At 46.5% G+C, this 18,812-nt stretch overlaps 1 protein-coding gene across 5 annotated transcripts; it reads left to right on the forward strand.

Annotated features, from left to right (window-relative positions):
* Positions 1-1,881: 1,881 nt before the first annotated feature.
* txlnbb (taxilin beta b) lies at positions 1,882-9,709 on the forward strand. Of its 5 annotated transcripts, none has more exons than XM_054797651.1 (10): positions 1,882-2,167; positions 3,768-4,000; positions 4,141-4,232; positions 4,346-4,516; positions 5,567-5,761; positions 7,073-7,192; positions 7,255-7,329; positions 7,392-7,484; positions 7,571-7,666; positions 7,734-9,709. In XM_054797651.1, exons 2-10 carry the CDS (start codon positions 3,787-3,789, stop codon positions 8,121-8,123), a joined length of 1,446 nt encoding a protein of 481 aa, XP_054653626.1. In that variant the 5' UTR covers positions 1,882-2,167; positions 3,768-3,786; the 3' UTR covers positions 8,124-9,709. The 5 variants fall into 5 exon arrangements, with proteins under 5 accessions (XP_054653626.1, XP_054653622.1, XP_054653627.1 ...); XM_054797649.1 differs by having other exon boundaries at positions 2,147-2,167; positions 3,740-4,000; XM_054797650.1 differs by having other exon boundaries at positions 2,150-2,167; positions 3,744-4,000.
* Positions 9,710-18,812: the final 9,103 nt, after the last annotated feature.

The following is an 18,812-nucleotide window of genomic DNA, read 5'->3' on the forward strand; positions in this document are numbered from 1 at the left end:
CTGTCCTTGATGAGGTTGTGTGTTCTTCGTAGGACTCTAGTTTTATAAATGTCTTGCAGTGAGGGGAGGGCTGCCCCAACAATGTTCTGTGAGGTCTTGATCACCCGCTGGAGTGCCTTCCTATCACGTGTTGTACAGTTACCGTACCAAACAGTGATGGAGGCGGTAAGGACACTTTCCATAGTGCATCTGTAGAAGCAACTCAGGATTGTGGTGGACATGCCAAATTTCCTCAGTCTTCTCAGGAAGTACAGTCTCCTTTGGGACACTTACAATCCTATTACACAATATAGTAGACATAATATGGCATTAATGACCTTCTAAATACACATTTTAACATGATTAGAGCCCTCTAGACATGAAATAACACCTTTACACTCCTATTACACAATATAGTAGACATAATGAGATTACACATTATCTAATCTAACGTAATGTAATGTAATCTGATGTAATGTAATGTAACATACTGTAACGTAATGTAATCTAAAGTAATGTATATCTGAAATAATGGAAAATTAGTGCCAACTAGTACTACAGTACATATACTGTAGCTAGTACTGCATACGGTATGCCCCATATCCAGTCAAACCTGTCTATAGTGGCCACAAAAGGGAAACGGCAAAAATGGCCGCAATAGGCAAGTGGCCGTTATGGACAGGTTGGCGGCCATTTTGAATTTGCACATATTAACATGTCTGTGATTAGAAGCTTGTTGTGTTTGCAGATACATGTAATTATACTGTTACATGTTGACCAGTAGAGGGCACTGTGGGACTGTGGATAAAAGTTGTAAAGAACTACTAGGTTAATAAACCGCTGTTAATAAAGCGATTAAAGTGCATCGTTGACGTGAGTGAGTCCCCACAACAAGCGGCATTACAGTATTGACCAGTGCACATTGTCTCACACCAGGAAATAAACGGTGTCACTGTCTGCAACAAGCTCCAAAGAAGACGGCTTTTTTTATGTGGAACAACTGACAGTTTGTGTGGATCTTGTGAATGATTGTGACTGAGCTAGGACTCAGTAATTAAAGTCTACACACGACGGCTTCATTGACTGAAAAACAAAACTTTTTTGTGCATGAAGCTTCTACTTGAGTCGGTATTTTGGCCGCTATATGCGGTCAGATATTGACCAAGGGAGACAAAATGGGTGGCCGCTGGCCACATTAGACAGGTGACCGCTATATGTAACGGATGCCAGCCTGTGAGGCTGTGCGAGTGTATGTTGGTAAAACCTCACTCCCTCTGCCTTAAGAGCTGCGCTGAACACGTGGCTGACGGTCTGGGCTTTTAGTCGCGCGGTCAGCGCCCTCGCCTCCCATTACGAAGGTTCTGTTCGAGCGCCGGTGCGGGCAGGTGCGCGAAGCAGGGCGGCTTACATATACACAGGGTCTATAACACGTACATTTTCTGTGGGGGATTTTTCAGTGGCTGCTATAGGCAGGTGGCCGTTCTATAAACGTGGCCGCTAAGACAGGTTTGACTGTACTGTATTTTTTGAGTAATAATGCGCCACAGTCGACCGTGAAACAGCGATCATTTATTAAGGAATGACTTTTTGAAAGCTAGCGTGATAGTAATATGAATATTACGTATTACGCTTGAATGGCGATAAACGAGGGACTGTACACCGACTGTTTAAGTCATAAGAATGACTGAAATAAAAGTGGGATGATATAGACGCAGGGGTGTCAAACTGGTGCCATGGAGGGCCGAGACACTGCAGGTTTTCTTTCCAGCCAGTCACTAAAGCAGATGATTTTAATGATCAACACCTTCAGTTTGAGGGAAGGAGCTCATCAATTAAATCACCTGCTGAAGAAACTGGTTGGAGAGAAAACCTGCAGCGTCTCGGCCCTCCAGGGCACCAGTTTGACACATGTGATATAGAGGATTTTTGACTGGCGTGAGATGCCACTCCGTGGCTTTATTGATGACCAGATGATCGATCTGCTGATGTCAGACTGTGAATAACGACGCTAGGAACAAAACAAGTATCATGCAGGCGGGGGTGTATCGCAGCTGTTTTTGGGAGTGTTGCGTCCCTGCCCCCACAACCCCCGGGTTTATTTTGAGGCGGTCTTATCACAGCTGTGGTGGTGGCAGCGTGTCCCAGCCCCTCCGCACTCCTTCCTTTCCCCCTCTGGCCCTCGGTCCCGGTAAGACCCCCGTGCGCTGTGTCCCGTACGTTACTAACATGCAACTAACATCCAGCGCGTGCTGTGTGTGCAAGTGTCAGGAGCTGCAGGCGTTGCGTCATAACACCGGAAGACTCGCGTCTCCGTCCCAGTGTGACGGTGGTGTGCACGCTCGCCGGATAAAGCATGCGCCACCACCGACCATTTCCAGCAAATACGCCTCGGAAATGCACGTTTCTGCACGCGCAGCTGCCGCCGCCGCCATCAGGAGCGTCGGATTGGGAAATAAAGAAATGTTTTGCCCATAAAAGGAGTTCTTAAAATAGCCTGCGGCTCCGGAACAGGTGCCATGTGCTCTGCTCGTGAAGGCGCCGCGCTAATTTTATGCACGCCGACCGTGTCACATTTACAAAAGGACGACTAGAAGGCAAACGACACCAGGGGTGTCCAAAATGCGGCCCGAGGGCCCACTCTTTTCTTATTGGCCCGCTCAAAATATGATGGGAATATAGTCATAATATCACAAAAATAATTATAATTACTGTATAATATTATGAGAATAAAGTTATCATGTTATGAGAATACAGTTATCATTTTATGAGAATACAGTTATCATTTTATGAGAATAAAGTTATTATGTTATGAGAATAGTTATAATATTATGAGAATAAAATTATCATGTAATGAGAATAGTTATCATGTTATGAGAATAGTTATAATATTCTGAGGATAAAGATATCATGTTATGAGAATGTTTATAATATGAGAATAAAGTTATCATGTTCTGAGAATGTGATGAGAGTAAAGATATCATGTTATGAGAATAAAGTTTTCATGCTATGAGAAGTTATATTATGAGTAGTTCTGAGAATGTGATGAGAGTAAAGATATCATGTTATAAGAATAAAGTTTTCATGTTATGAGAATGTGATGAGAATAAAGTTATCATGTTATGAGAATAAATTTCTCATGTAATGAGAACAAAGCCAAAATATTACCAGAAGAAAATTGACAAGAAGAAAGTTGAAATAATTAGAAAATTGGAAGCTAAACAGCAGAAATATAAAAAAACAGCTGCCACTGTCAGAATACGTCCAAATATGAAGAAAAGAAGGTTGTATACTAATGAGAAAAGAAGTTGCAATGTCATGAGAATAAAGTGATAAGATGAGGAGGAAAAATGATGATGTGATTTTAGGCATAGAGTTGAAAAATTCCACATCATTTTGGTAAAAGTTGTCACTTCTGTCAAATGAGGTTTGGTTCAATAATAATATCATGAAAAAAAATGTATAAAGATGATTTAAGAAGAAATGTCAAATATTTGTCAAAGAAAAGGAAAAAGAGAGCGAAGAGTGCAGTTGATCGTAATCATGTTTTTTTTTCACCGATAAGACAAAATACTTTTGCTTGCATTATTTTTGCTTTCCAAAATGTCCAAGCGGCAAAGTTGCATCCTTTCGTGGTTGAACGTGCAGGCAGGGAAACACCTTTGGACACCCCCCAAATTTGAGATTGGCCTCACAAGGCCAGCTAGCAGGCGTAGCGTCACGTCAGCCTTTTTCTGCCCTCTGATTGGTGGATGCGTGAAAGCCAGGGTTGATGTGGTTGTCATATGAAGAGAAAACGACGGCAGCAAGATGGAGGCTTGTCCAGAGAGCAGCACTCAGGCGGTACCGGCAGGAGGTTCGAACGTCGACCCCACGGACGACCTGGCCGAGCAGCTGGAGGACATCATTGCCACCTACCGGGCTGACGACGTCTCCGCCGAGCCGGAGGACGCGGAGGACGTGCGGCCCGACAAGGACGGCCGACGGGAGCAGAAGCTGGAGAAGAAGATGCTGAAGAACTTGGGTAGGTTTGGGTAGGACAAAGACGTGAATCCAAAGCACGGCACGTCCTCGTGGACGAGTGCTTACACATCGCCATGTACCGTGTAAGCGTGCGTGGAGGCGCCCTTTCCACCCATGAAAGCTCAACTTGTCGCCGCTCAGGAAAGGAAGCCACGCTGCTCATGCAGAGCCTCAACAAGCTCCACACTCCCGAGCAGAAGCTGGAAGCCACCATCAAGAAGCACGCTGAGCTGGTGAGTGGATTAAGGTCTTCAGATGAGTCCGTGCCGGGCAGAGCTCTGAGGAGGGAGACTCTCATCCGCTCACCACAGCGGCCTCGCTGCTGTTGTTGTTGTTGTTGTTGCAGCTGGAGGAGCACAGGAGCGACCAGAAGCAGCTGAAGCTTCTGCAGAAGAAGCTGCTGCAGGTGATGAAGGACAAGGACCAGCTGCAGAGCGAGCACAGTCGCGCTGTGCTGGCACGAAGCAAACTGGAGGGACTGTGCCGAGAACTGCAGAGGCACAACAAGACCTTAAAGGTGCCGTGAAAAAAGTCAGACAAGCCACTTTTAGAAAAAAATTAAAAAAGAAATCAAAAAGAAGAATGAAGAAAAGCTCATAAACATTTAAAAAAAGCATTTTCAATAAATACATCAATGAAAAAGATGATATCAATAAGACCAAAATCAATACAAATACATGAAAATAATATACTAACAATCACATATAGTACACTAAATATGAATCATAACTTTTATGCATTTTTTACAACAGAACTTCAAATCAATAAAAACATAAAAATGAACGGAAAGCATTAAAAAAACTATTTACAAAAACATATTAAAAGAATACCTCAAAGGTGCCTTGTAAGCATTTTTTGAACCCCCACCTCCACTTTTACAATAAAATAAAGAAGTGAACATTTATTTGAAATAATAATAATAATAAAAAAAACAACAACTAAGGTTTAAAAATCCATCTTTAGGATTGAAAATAAAAAATTAATAAAAAAAGAATATATTAAAAAAATGAAAAAATGAATACAAATTGATTAAAAATATAAATAATCACTGACTTATAGTACGTATATATCAATAATAATAATAACTTTATAAACATTTTTTTAAAGACTTTAAAATGAATAGAAGGCCGCACGGTGGTCTAGTGGTTAGCATGTTGGCCAACACAGTAACAGCCTGGAGATCGGGAAGACCTGGGTTGGATTCTCCCCTGGGCATTTCTGTGTGGAGTTTGCATGTTCTCCCCGTGTGCGCGTGTGTTTTCTCCGGGTACTCCGGCTTCCTCCCACATTCCAAAAACATGCATGTTAGCTTCATTGGAGACTCTAAATTGTCCATAGGTATGAATGTGAGTGTTTGTCTATATGTGCCCTGCTATTGGCTGGACACCAGTCCAGGGTGTGCCCTGCCTCTCGCTTGAAGACGGCTGGGATGCTCCAGCATACCTGAACCCTAGTGAGGACAAGTGGTATAGAAAACAGATGGATGGCTAAAAAGTCCATCGACAATTCATCCGATGTAAGTAAATAAATCCACAGATAAACGCAAATGTTGATGTTTGCACTGCAGGAGGAGACGCTGCAAAGGTGCCGGGAGGACGACCTGAAGAGGAAAGAGATCACCACCCACTTCCAGGGAACGCTGAGCGACATCCAGGCCCAGATCGAGGAGCACAGCAGCCGGAACACCAAACTATGTCAGGAGAACAGCGCCCTGGCCGAGAAGCTGAAGGGCCTCATTACCCAGTACGACCAGCGTGAGGCGGTACGTTGCTCCCCCACTTCTGACGGAACCGCTCAGAGGGAACCCGACACTTCAAAAAAATGAAACATGTAAAGCACATGCAAATTGATATGGCGTTACGTTGTGGGAATGCATAAAGCTAAGATCTGATGGCCTTATTCAGTGCATACGTGTGGTACACAACCTCTCCAGGCTGGTACTGGTGGACGGTGGCTCTGTATTCATTTCCTGCTTTTAATTTGATGTGGTTCCTGTCATAGTTTTACACAATCCATCATAAATAAGGCCAATTAGATGGCTATAATTTACGTAGGTTTGACTGATAGGCTGAACTCTTTCCCTGTCACTAGCTAGCGTGCTGCTAGAGCTATTTCCAAACATTCTTGTCTTCAGCCACGGTCACATTGACACAAGGCCACAAATAGCTGCTCTCGGCTATGCTTGCGGTTCAAAGCAAAAAATAAGCAGTGCAATGGCTCACATGTAAAAAAAAAAACAGTCGTATGCCACGGTACCGCTGCATAAATGACAATAAAAAAACTTCTGGATGAGTGAAATCACAGCGACTGTAGATACAAATAACTTTGGTCTTGTTGCCAGAGCCATCTGCCAGCTTAACAAATTGTCACAATATGTAGTCCGCTTGCTCTGCTGCCCTCTGCTGTCTCATTGCCGTCACAGAATAAATTAATCTTACCTGAAAGGAGGAGGAAAAAGGCACCAGGACGACAGCAACAATAAGTTTTAACAAGGACGCAAAAACGCGCCAGGAGGAAGAGTGAAATACACGTGAGACACTATTCATGAATTGTTGTGTCCAACCTGGTAGGTTGATCACTCCAACTCAAAGGAAGGTTTGAACGTTGAGTGTTTAAACAAGAGAGAAATGTTCATGCCTGTCTGAGAGAAGTGTCTGGTGGGGGCTTTTACAGCCTTAAAACATATCGAATCATTGGAAACAAATAAAGTTGGCTACTTGGCGGAGGTCACCTATTGCGGGTAATTTTTAGAACCTAACCCCCGCGATGAACGAGGGACCACTGTCATGCAATAGTTCTTTTAATGTTGTCTTTCACCGTTGTGGAATTGTCGTTGTGACATTTTCTCACATACAATTCATGCTGGCTAACATTTGCAGCATTTCTTGAAATGCTGACTTTTCAAGCGTATTCCAGAGCAGCACTTCTTTTGCAACAACTGTACTGGTGTGTTTCATTTTATGGTGTTCCTTTTTACCCTGAAACACATTATGAGGTTGTGAATGTGAACAAATCAAGCAGATTTATTGATTTCATGCAAAACGGGACATCTTTCCTCCTAAATGTCTTCCAGAACCTTGAGAAGGTCTTCAAGCACCGAGACCTGAAGGAGAAGCTGCTGGACACCAAACTGACGCAGGCCAACATGCTGCTGAAGGAGGCGGAGGAGAAGCACAAGCTGGAAAAGGAGCTGGTACGTCAACGGTGAGAATGTTTCACGCTCGCCCCGATGCTCACGTGCAACGTTGCCAACAGCTGCTGCAACAGGCCGCCGAGTACAAGTCGCAGGTGAGGCTGCTGAAGGAGCAGGAGGCGGACATGAAGGCGCAGGTAGGTGGTAGCGTGGTGGTAGCGCCTCTCATCACACTCATCCTGCTAAATGTTTTCCTCAGCTCGACGTCTACTCGCAGAAGTTTGACGAATTCCAGGGCACAGTTTCCAAGAGCAACAGCGTCTACAGCGGCTTTAAACAGGACATGGACAAAGTAAGGACGTCTTCTCACGGCACCACGAGGCTGTGAGGGGAGAGAAGCTAAATATTTTCTCGCTAACACCTTTGCTGCCTTCTAAGATGGCCAAGAAGATGAGAAAGCTGGAGAAGGAGTGTCAGTCATGGAAGAGTCGCTTTGACAGCTGCAACAAGAGCCTGCTGGACATGGTGGCGGATGTAAGGAGCTTTTGTTCTCGCTCGTTCACGAACTCAACACGTGCTCATTATTTGTGTGCTGCTGCAGAAAGCTGTGAGGGACAAGGAGCTGGAGCTTCTCATCATCAAGAACCAGAAGCTGGAGAACCTGTGCAGGGCTTTGCAAGGCGAGAGGAAGAGCCTCTATGAGAAGGTGCAAGCTGCCGGCGATGCTGAGGCGGCAGAGAAGGAGGTTGCCCAGGAGGACCACCATGAGGAGCAGGAGACCACCCCGCGCCCTCCTACCTCGGAAACCCCTCTGAGCGAGGAACTGGCCAAGCTGAAAGCCGAGCAGGCTCTTCTGAAGGAGATCGCCGTCTTCCACGTCGTGCCCACAGACGCCACACAAGGACCCTCCCACGCAGAGAAGAGCCTCCAGGAGGCGGAGAACCATGGACCTGAAGAAGAAAAAGATGTGGAACTGGAGTCTGTTGATTAGTCCAACATGTCACGGCCGTTCCACCACAATGAGGTTCATTTGGTCCAACGTTCCTACCTTCAACACTTCTTTGTACTGTACAAGAAAACATCTACAAGAAACCAATGTCCACTTTGTCCTCAATGTCCCGTCCATTTGACAAAGCAGGCGATATTCATGCAATCATTGCACTGGTGGCCAAAGTGCGGCCTGAGGGACAGTTGCAGCCCGTGGCTGTTTTCTTCTTGGCCCGCCACACGTACTGAAGATAGCAACCAAAACAATAAAACAGCATTTTACAACATAAGAAACTAAAGATCTCCCCGTGTGCGCGTGGGTTTTCTCCGGGCACTCCGGCTTCCTCCCACATTCCAAAAACATGCATGTTAGGTTAATTGGCGACTCTAAATTGTCTATAGGTATGAATGTGAGTGAATGGTTGTTTGTCTATATGTGCCCTGCGATTGGCTGGCAACCAGTCCAGGGTGTACCCCGCCTGTCGCCCGAAGTCAGCTGGGATAGGCTCCAGCATGCCCCCGCGACCCTAATGAGGATGAAGCGGTATAGAAAATGGATGGATGGATGGATGAAGAAACTAAAGAAATAAAGTTGTCATTTTGGGAAAATAGATTGTGGAAAAAGTTGCTACTCGAGTAACGTCCAAATCTTGTGGGACAAAAGACAAGTAGAAAAACTACCTGGAAAATATCAAGAAAATTTTTTTTTACAAAAATGAAAAATACGGAGAGAAAAATGGACAAAAAGCAAAAGTCATAATTTTACAAGAGTCACGTAAAATGAAGAAAAACATTTGAGTAGCGGAAAGTTTAAATTTTGAAAAAAAAATGCTTTTTTTTTACAGTCATAATATTATGAGAAGCAAACTAAACAAAAATCAAGTTGGAATTTCTGGAAAATGAAGTCATAATCTTACGGGAATAAAGTCAAAACATTACAAGCATAGATTTTTTTTTATGTAAAAAAAAAATCTATTAAAGTGCTGCTCCAAAAATAATAGCTCAAAAAAACAAAGTAGAGGTGCATAATAGTGTGTATTTCTGTGCTCTGAATAAAAACATTGTAAATATGAATGCTTCTATGCATCCTCAGTCCAGTTCAGCAGGCTTCCATCCCCACTGTCAAGGTCAAGGTCAAGGTCAAATGTATTTCTATAGCAGGTAAACTGCCCAAAGTGCTGTACAGTCAAAAAGTCAAAACAATGGACCAAATGAACGACACTAATGAAACAATAAAACAAGGCCCAGGTTAACCTGTGTTACGTAACAGGAAGACTTCCATGACGACAAAGTGCTCCAGTGATTGTGCACATGTAATGTTTGGGGGCGGGCCATTCCAAAGTCTCGGACCAGGGACAGAGAAGGCCCCATCCCCCCGAGATTTAAGATGAGACCTGGGAATGTGAACAGGACCTCATGGTTCCAGCGGGACACCGAAGATGAGGATTAGCCATTTGAACCGGATCCTGTAAGCAACAGGTCACCGTGTCAAGAGGCGGGGGCTGGGGGTAAACAGCGTGGGCCGGCCACCGCTTCCCCTTTCTGAGGCGTTGGACGCTTTGCCAGAACCTCTTCGAGGCTGACCGAAAGTCGTGCTCTACGGCCTTACCCGACGCCTCCCACACCTGAGTTTTGCCTTGTTCGGCTGCTTCAGGAGCCCCCGAGTGACTCATGTAGGAAAGGTGTGTCGCATAATACATGCGACTGCTTCTCCCGCTAAGATGAATGACAACCTGCACAAAATGACTCATCAGAACTATGACCATCGCCCCCCCTTGCTAGCGAGTAACAACAGCAGCAACCTTGCGTGAAAGGAATGATCAGAACGACTCCAAATAAGACTGGAAATAATCCACAAAGTCTAAGAAATGGCTTGGATGCTTGGTGGGAACGCAGGCCAGCGGGGACCAGGAGAGAGGGACTGGCACCCAGGTCCAGCACGGTACCAATGATTCGCGGGACTTTTCATGGCCATAGTTAGGGTGGGGGTTGGGGTCTGATTTGTTGTTATCGAAAAACGTCTGAATCAAGAATGGCGGTGAAGACGGTGACATGATCACGTCCCCTCGACAGGAGCTTTTGTTTTGTCTCTAAGGCGACGTGCACGTGAACACACATGCTGTCCCAGACTGTAAATCCAGTTAAGCCCAGCAAACAATGGCAGGCGGGGGGGCCGGCGCTGATAGCACCTATCACAGCTGGAAGACAGACGCAGACCAAGACGATACAAAGGAGGCCCTCGGGGCTTTTGAAGCGCGGGGAGGGGAGGGAGAGCAGCAAGCCTGTCAATCATTCAGAGGACTGACTACGCACACACGCACACACACGCACACACATACGCACACACACACACACACACACACACACACACTATACACGTTGTTCTCTTCAGGCTCCCGGCAAGAAATACTCTCTTTTTGCTGGCAGAGGTTCTCAGGGTAGTGCAAGCCGTCCAGAAAGTGTGTGTGTGTGTGTGTGTGTGTGTGGGGGTGCTTTGAACATCCCAGTCGCTGCCGTCGTGTCCTTGGGCAAGACATGTCACACACCTTGCCTCCAGTGCCGCCCACACGAGCAGAGAAAGAAGAATTTTAGCCTGCAGCTTATTATTGATTGATATTATTCATACGTCCGTTGGTCACTGATGCTCGCTGGAGCACAGCAGGCCGGCGTGACCCAGGTGGCAGAGTGGTCGTCTCCCAACGCGAAGGTTGCAGGATTCGATTGTCAGTCCTCCTGTGATCATGTTGAAGTATACTCGGGAAAGATACCGAAAGCAGTTATCCTGACACTGGTTGACCAGGAAGACCTGGTGGGGGTCGGAGAGGCCGTGGTTTTACAGAAAGAACACCTCATGTTGGATTTACAGAACACAACACGTTTGCTATCAGAGCATGACATGCTTGGCATAAACAAGATCACATGTTTGACATTTGGAGGTTCAGGAGAAGCCCAAGTGAATCAAAGCAGCAAAGAAGACCTGCAAGCCAACTGGTGAGGTAGAACTTACTGATGGAACCACTGTGGTGGTTCTGGTGACGATAAAGCAAAATCATAGAACCTGTGGAGAATTTTCATTTCAGTATTTGGACCTGCTTGCTGGATGCTGTCCAAACTTCTGACTGGTATCGTGCGCCCACGTGTGCTGATTGTTCCGCTGCGCAGTGGCGCCCTCTGCTGTACAAACATAACACGTGCAGTATCCACTCACTGGGCTCCCTCTTCCATCACGTTGCCTTTCACAAACACGTGATATGAGTACTTGATACGTTGGTGTAAACACCAGATGACAAGCTTGTGATGGTAAATATTTTTTCAATATTTAATTTAACGTTTTTTTGTATATTTTTCATTTTCCTATTTTTTTATTTTATATTTGATTCTCCACACTTACTTTTCCTTAATTTTCAGTGCCTATTTGTTATTCTCCATACACATTATTTGGCTTATTTTTATTCCCCATGCTTACATTTTTTGTCATTCTTCATCCAATTTTTCTTTTACTATTTTTATTCTATTCTATTCTATTTTATTTTATTCTGTGCTTACTGTTATTTTCCATGCTTATTTTTTGTATTTTATTTTTACTCACCAGTTCGTTTCACATATTTTTTGTTTTAATCACCGAAATGATTCCCCAGGTGGTGAGCATGTTGGTCACACAGTCAGGAGACCTGGAAGATCTGTCTTGGCGTCTCCGCTGGACTCTGTGGACTTTGATGTTCTCCTGGTGTCGCCTTCAAGCCAGCGTACACGTTTCACCTTTCAATGACTTTTTCATTTAGTTGATACTGTATGTCCACCTGTCCTCTTCTATGCCGCTTATCCTCATTCGGGTGGCGGGTATGCTGGAGTCTATCCCAGCTGACTTGGGGCGAGAGGCGGGGTACACCCTGGACTGGTGTCCAGCCAATGGCAGGGCACATATAGACAACCAATCACATTCATACCTATGGACAATGTAGAGTCTCCAATGAAGCTAACATGCATGTTTTTGGAATGTGGGAGGAAACCGGAGAAAACCCACACAAGGGGATCTTCCGATCTCCTGGCTGTGTGGCCAACATGCTAACCACATGGCCACCGTGCCGCCCTAGTTGGCATGTGCCACCTTGAAACAAGTTGTAACCTTTCCACGAGCTTATAGAACAAGTTGCAACATGTCGCCTTGCCGTGTTGCAGTTATCAACCAAGCACCTTCTGCCATCTTCTCAGAACAAATGGCATCATGCAGAGGAAGAAAAAAGGCTGGCATGCGCGGAAGAAGCCACAAAACATCACATGAACATGCAGTTGGAAAACAACATAGACGCTGACATGGCACTGACCCCAGATCAGGTCCTGCAGATAGTGACAGCACGCATGGCAGCCGCGTGCAAGACATCAATGAACTGAAGGTACAAATACACATGGATACTTTATTCCCAAGAGTAGAATTACTCACAACATTGGTCCTGCAGAAGCAAACATCACCCAAGTTGTGCTAAAAGCACACATTTGCAGACATGGACAGGTGTAACAGGGTCAGTGAAGTCATTGTAAATGTCTGACATATTATATATATATATATATATATATATATATATATATATATATATATATATATATATACACAGTATATATATTATTTATTATTTTATTGTATTTTATCTATTTATTTGTGTGCGGTATGTGTGACGTGGGGACTACTTGCTACCCTCCAGCACTTGTGGCTGTCCCCCCAGTGGCTGGGGGCCTTTGGGTTGCGCGGGGGTGGGGGTCTCGGATGTGCGGTTTGGGCTTGGGGTGGGGGGTGCGTGGTGCTGGGGTGGGGGAGATCCCTTTCTTTCACCCTTCAGGGGCGGGGTTGCTGTGGCTTGGCGGGCTCGGGAGGGAGGGGGTGGGGGTGTGGGTGGATAGGTGTGTGGGCGCTCGTGCGGGCGGGGTGTTCTTTTGCGTGGTGCTGGCCGGGATCGGCGGTTGGGTGCCTGCTCTGGGGTGGGGCGGTCGTGGGTGGCTTTGGTGGGGGGCTTGGGGGTGGTACTGGCGGAGGGCTGGCGGGCGGTCCCCGCTACTTGCTGGTGTCTGGCTGGTCACTGTTTCCTGGCTGGCGGTTGTCTGCCTGCCTCCAGGGTGTCTCCCTTGGCATGTTGGTGGGTGGACGGGGGGAGGGGTGATGGCTGGTCTGCGGCGTGGCGGGGGGTCGGTCCTCCCGTGGGCCCTGTCGTGCGGTGCTTGCCTCTCTGTCCCTCCTTGGCGCCTCTGGCTTGCATGCTCTGTGGGTGTGGCCGTGCTCTGCTCAATGTGGGGTCCGGTGCTCTTGTGGTCGCCGTAGTGTTGCTCCCTTGCCGGCCGTGGTGGTGTGTGGGGGGGCGCATGGGCGCGGTTCCCGCTGTTCTGGTGGCGGTCGGATCTGCCTTGGGGAGTGTGGCTGGCCCACAGTGTTTGGCGGTTTGGGGGTGGTGCTGTGGATGCTACCTCCGGTGGGGCTCCGGTGTCGGGGGCGTCAGGGGTATTGCCTCTGGGGGGGTTGGACTGGGCATCCTGGTGGGCCGGGTAGGGCCTGTGGTGTGTCCTGCGGCCTGTGGCTCGCCGGAGCCTGGGCTGTGGTGGGTGGCCAGTCGGTCATGTGTCCTTGGTCCCCCCATGCTCGGTTTGGGCGGTGCTGGGGCATGGGTGTGTGGTGCCCCCGTCCTTCCTGCTCCGCTGCACCACCTCACATATATGTAGGACTTTGGGGGGTGGTCTACGGTCGGGCGTGGTCGGGGGGGGGAGTTGCCTTGCGGAGGCTCCTTTGTCCCTGCCATGCCACTGACCTGTCGCCCCCCAATTTTAATCGCACAGTAGACACTTAGGGTTTGGGGGGGCTGGTCAGGTGAGGGGCCCACCGGACGGCAGCTGCCCCCCAGTTTTAATTGCATCAATAGCTATCACCCACAAACACCACTATCATATAAATGCACACAGACACACCCCTCAGGGACACAGAGTCCAGCTCTTCAGAGCTGTCCTCTTTTAATAATTTTTATTTTTTTAATGTTTTTAATAGCATAATAGACACAATCACACCTCATCACATACACGGGTGGGACGGGCTGGATGGGGGTGCCTCCTGCCTGTTCCGGGGCGCCTGTCCGCCAGGGTCGAGGATGTGGCTGTGGACCTGTCCGCTGGCCGTTGTGGCGCGGTGGCTCGCCCGGGGTGGCGTGGCTTGTGGGATGCTTTTGTCTGGTTCGCCTGCCCTTCCCTGGGGTGGCCCGTTGGGGCCTGTTGATGCCGGGGCTTGCGCCGGGGAGGGCGGCTTGCGGTGCCTCCCTTGGACTAACACGTGCCGCGGGTGCCTCCATGCTCTTGGGGCGGATTCGGCGGTCCCAGGAGGGTGGTGCCGGTTCTGCGGGTGGCCCGCATGCCGCCGCGGGGGCCTGTGGTGGCTGCGCTGTGGTGGCTGCTGGGGCGGCTGCTGGGGCGCCGGACTCTCTGGTGGGTTGGGGCTTGGTCCTGCTCACGGGTACTGTGGGCCTGGGTGACGGGCGGGGGGCGGGAGCGCGTGTGCCCTGGGGCCGGGCCTGCTGGGAAGGTAGTGCTCTGCCGGGCGCTTCCGGCGTAGGTGGGCTTCTTTCCGGTTGCGGGGGCGTCTCTGGGCCTGCCTGTGTGTGGCCCCCGGTGCTCGTCTGCCTTTGTGGGGTGTGACCTCTCGTTGGTCTCGTGAATTGTATTTGTATTGTATTTGTACTTTATTTATCCCACAGCGGGGAAATTCACTTGTTACAGCAGCAGGCAAGATACGCAAGTAAAGAGTACAGTGTAAAGAATGCATATTGACTACAACATGGTTCAGGTGGTGCAGGTGTTGTAGAGCCTGACAGCGGTCGGTATGCAGGACCTGCGGAACCTCTCCTTCTTACACCGTGGGTGTAACAGTCTGCTGCTGAAGGAGCTGCCCAGGGAAACAACAGTGTCATTTAGCGGGTGAGAGGTGTTGTCCATGATGGATGTCAGCTTAGCCAACATCCTTCTCTCCCCCACTTCCTCCACCGAGTCCAGAGGACCGTCCAGGACAGAGCTGGCTCTCCTGATCAGCCTATTGATCCTGCTCCTGTCCCTGTCCGTGCTGCCCCCTCTCCAGCAGCCCACAGCATAGAAGATGGCTGAGGCCACCACAGAGTCATAAAAGGTCTGTAAAAGAGTCCTGCACACACCAAAGGACCTCAGTCTCCTCAACAGGTGGAGGCGACTCTGGCCCTTCTTGTAGAGGGTGTGGGTGTTGACGGACCAGTCCAGTTTGTTGTTAAGGTGAACACCCAGAAATTTGTAGCTGTCTACCAACTCTATGTCCGCTCCCTGGATGTTCACCAGTGTGAAGTGAGATGTTTTCCTCTGGAAGTTAATGATCATCATCATCATTGGCTGTCCTCCGGCCCGCCGGTGCCCTGTCTTTGGTTGGGATTACCTCTCTGCGACCCCTTGCTGGTCTTCCCTGGGGGGAGGGCTCTCTGGGCTTGCTCTTGGGGCGCTGATCTTTGGGCTGCCTGCCCCCGTGGGCCTGCCGACTTTCTGGCGATGGGGGCTCGGCCTGGCTATTTGGGCTGGGGCTCTCTGGGTGTTGGAGGGGGGGCCCTTTCCTCTCATGCATTCTCAGTGACAATTACACGCTCACACACTCTTGCACCTTCATATATATGATGACATGCACACATACGGTACAGAGATACCTGCACACACGTACATATGTACACTCACAGTACATAACTACTTCCCCACGTTACTCACTGAATTAACCAAGGTGTTATGTTGGTTTTATTACAGCGACGGTGATGTCAGCAATACGATTATAGTTTTTACAATGATGTGCGTTAGTTATTGTCACTCTGTTGACTATCATAGTTCATCATTTCATTACTACTATTATGTGTGACTGTTTCAATGCAGTATTATCATTGTGATCACTATCATAGTTCATCATTTCATGACTACTATTATGTGTGACTGTTTCAATGCAGTATTATCATTGTGATCACTATCATAGTTCATCATTTCATGACTACTATTATGTGTGACTGTTGCAATGCAGTATTATCATTGTGATCACTATCATAGTTCATTTCATTACTACTATTATGTGTGACTGTTTCAATGCAGTATTATCATTGTGATCACTATCATAGTTCATCATTTCATTACTACTATTATGTGTGACTGTTTCAATGCAGTATTGTCATTGTGGTTGTTGTTATTATCTTGTCCTTCCCATTGTGGTCTTTATAATCATCACAGACATTAGCTGATGTAGTCCCGTATGTTTCTGTTGTTGTCACAATTTTTGTTGCTGCTGTTGTCCTTGTCTCTGTCTTTTTTTTTCTCTCTCTCTCTTTGTCCCCCTCTAATCCCCGCACACCCCCCTCTGTTTTCTTTTCTCTTCTTCTCTGTCCCCTCCTGCTCTGGTCCGGCTGCTCCAAATATGCATAATAACGTGCATCCAAGTCAAATAAATTCTGTATAACAGGGGAAGTGTATATCACACTTCTCCCTGGCAGAGTAAATCTGTTGAGCACTTGAGGGCATTTAGATCTACAATTCTATCTGCCTTAACGGCTGGACAGGACAGGGGGGGGAAAAAAAAAAAAAAAGTAAATGTCTGATATAGACTAAGTCCCCAACCAACGAACACAATTGGTTCCAGACGACCGTTCTTAAGTGGAATCGTTCTTAAGTAGGGGAAAAGGTAATATTACCAATGATATACGTGTATACATATACAGTATATGTGTATGTATGTAAATATGAGTTTGGATGTAGTACACTGGAAACCCGAATGCTCAACTTAATTAAAAAAAATGATTGGTGTATAATTAAAAAATGTTAAACTTGCTACTTAATTAAATTTTTAGATTTTTTAATGCATATGTTCAATTTTTTTTTACTTAAAATTATTCATTTTAATTATTAATTACATACAATTTTAATTAAGCAGAACTTATAGTTTATACTTTTCTTTAGTATTATTTTTAATTTACAATTACTTAATATTTTCAACAATCCATCTGGACAACAATCAGAATTAACAATTGCATATTAATTAAGATTTTATTAAGATTTTTTTAAGATTACATGATTAATTGGCAATATCAGTACACTTTAAAGATAGGGGGGTTATTATTATAATGATCTGTACATATTTATGCACTTTAAAAGTAATGTCTTAAAACGTAATAAAATTCCTTTTGATGAAATTTATTTTACAAGTGCAAAGGAAGGTATGTAGGTTTTTTCTTTGAATGTACCAGGATAATCCCGTGCCCCTGCCTGTTTTTTTTTTGTTTTTGTGCCCCTGCCTGTTCTCCCTGTAATATGCCCAAAGATGACATCATATGGTGCGCATGAAGCCTCGAGAAATGAACCTTTTCATGAACCAGATGGATGGAAAGATTCTAGGTCACCCCCTTGTCCTCAGTCTGTTCCGGACATCTCTCCCTTCACCTTTCTGGTTTCAAATCTCCACGCATGCGCATTGTGTGCTCTTGCACTTCCCCGGCTTCACCATCGCCGTGGCCAAGGCGAACCGGCATCCAAAGATTGAATCAGGTAACATCTTCAAAATGCACACACTTTCCGAGCAGTTTAAAGTTTCGCTATGAGTGTTAGAAGCAAGTCTTTATTAGAAGCACGTTGCTTTTCTCTCATTGATATTTTAAAAGCAGAGTTTGATTTACTACCTGCTTTGATTAGCTCAGTCCTCATGCTAGCTAACTTTTCTTCTTACCGAGAGCACGTCCTTGCTATAGTCGACTTTATGCCGTTGCAAATGTTATGTTGTCGTATTTATATTTCACAACAATATAACATATTTAGAGGACATTTAAGTAAGTCCACAGTGCATGTACCGAACCACGCTAAAGTTAGTGGGTTAGGACCATGGCGGACATGCTAATGTGCTAGCAACACGGCACACATGCTACTCCACAGCCCTCAGACCAGCACAACAGCATCAAGAGGGTCACATTCTCACAACCTTTCAAATAATTGCGCATGTTGTATTTCTGTCTGTGCAGGTGTTTGTGGGCAAACCAGACTTAGGACTTTGGGGTAAATGTAAGTATAAATACATATCTAAAATTGGATCTAAACCTAATGCAAATGACTTCTGCCCTCCAAAGACAAAACATTGTGGTTCTGAAGCACCTGTGAAGAACTCGCTGGAGCTTTGGTCTGCACTTCAGTTGCCATCTGAGGTAATCCAGATGGGAACATTTTATTTTGTTAGTACTGGAATTATGACAAACATGTTTTTATTGCAGGTATATGCTGAACTTCAGCAGATAACCAATAAACATCTGCCAAATTCCTTCTGTGCCCAGCTCGACATGCACACCCCCCGTATGATGACGCCGTTCAGACAAAAGTCCTCCCAAACCACCAAGACAGCTGGTGTCTTGGCAGCCATTTTAAAGTTCCTGATGAACAGGTGTGTACTACTAGGCTCAGTGATGTTGGCCACAGTATGTCTTCTAACTTCATGTGTGAAGGCTTCATATTGTCAGACAATATGATTAGACATGTTGTTCTTGACCTTGACATGTTTCATGTTTGTTTGCCTCGGCGGGACTCGATGCTAACAGACCCTGTCTAGCGCAGCTGCACCCTGGCCTCCCGTTTAGAAGCTTTGGCTGGAAGATTCAGCTTTGATCTCAGGATTCAGCAGAGGTTAAACTGCAGGGCT

The sequence above is a fragment of the Dunckerocampus dactyliophorus genome, chromosome 13, assembly GCF_027744805.1.
Source record: "Dunckerocampus dactyliophorus isolate RoL2022-P2 chromosome 13, RoL_Ddac_1.1, whole genome shotgun sequence".
Taxonomy (NCBI): Eukaryota; Metazoa; Chordata; class Actinopteri; order Syngnathiformes; family Syngnathidae; genus Dunckerocampus; species Dunckerocampus dactyliophorus.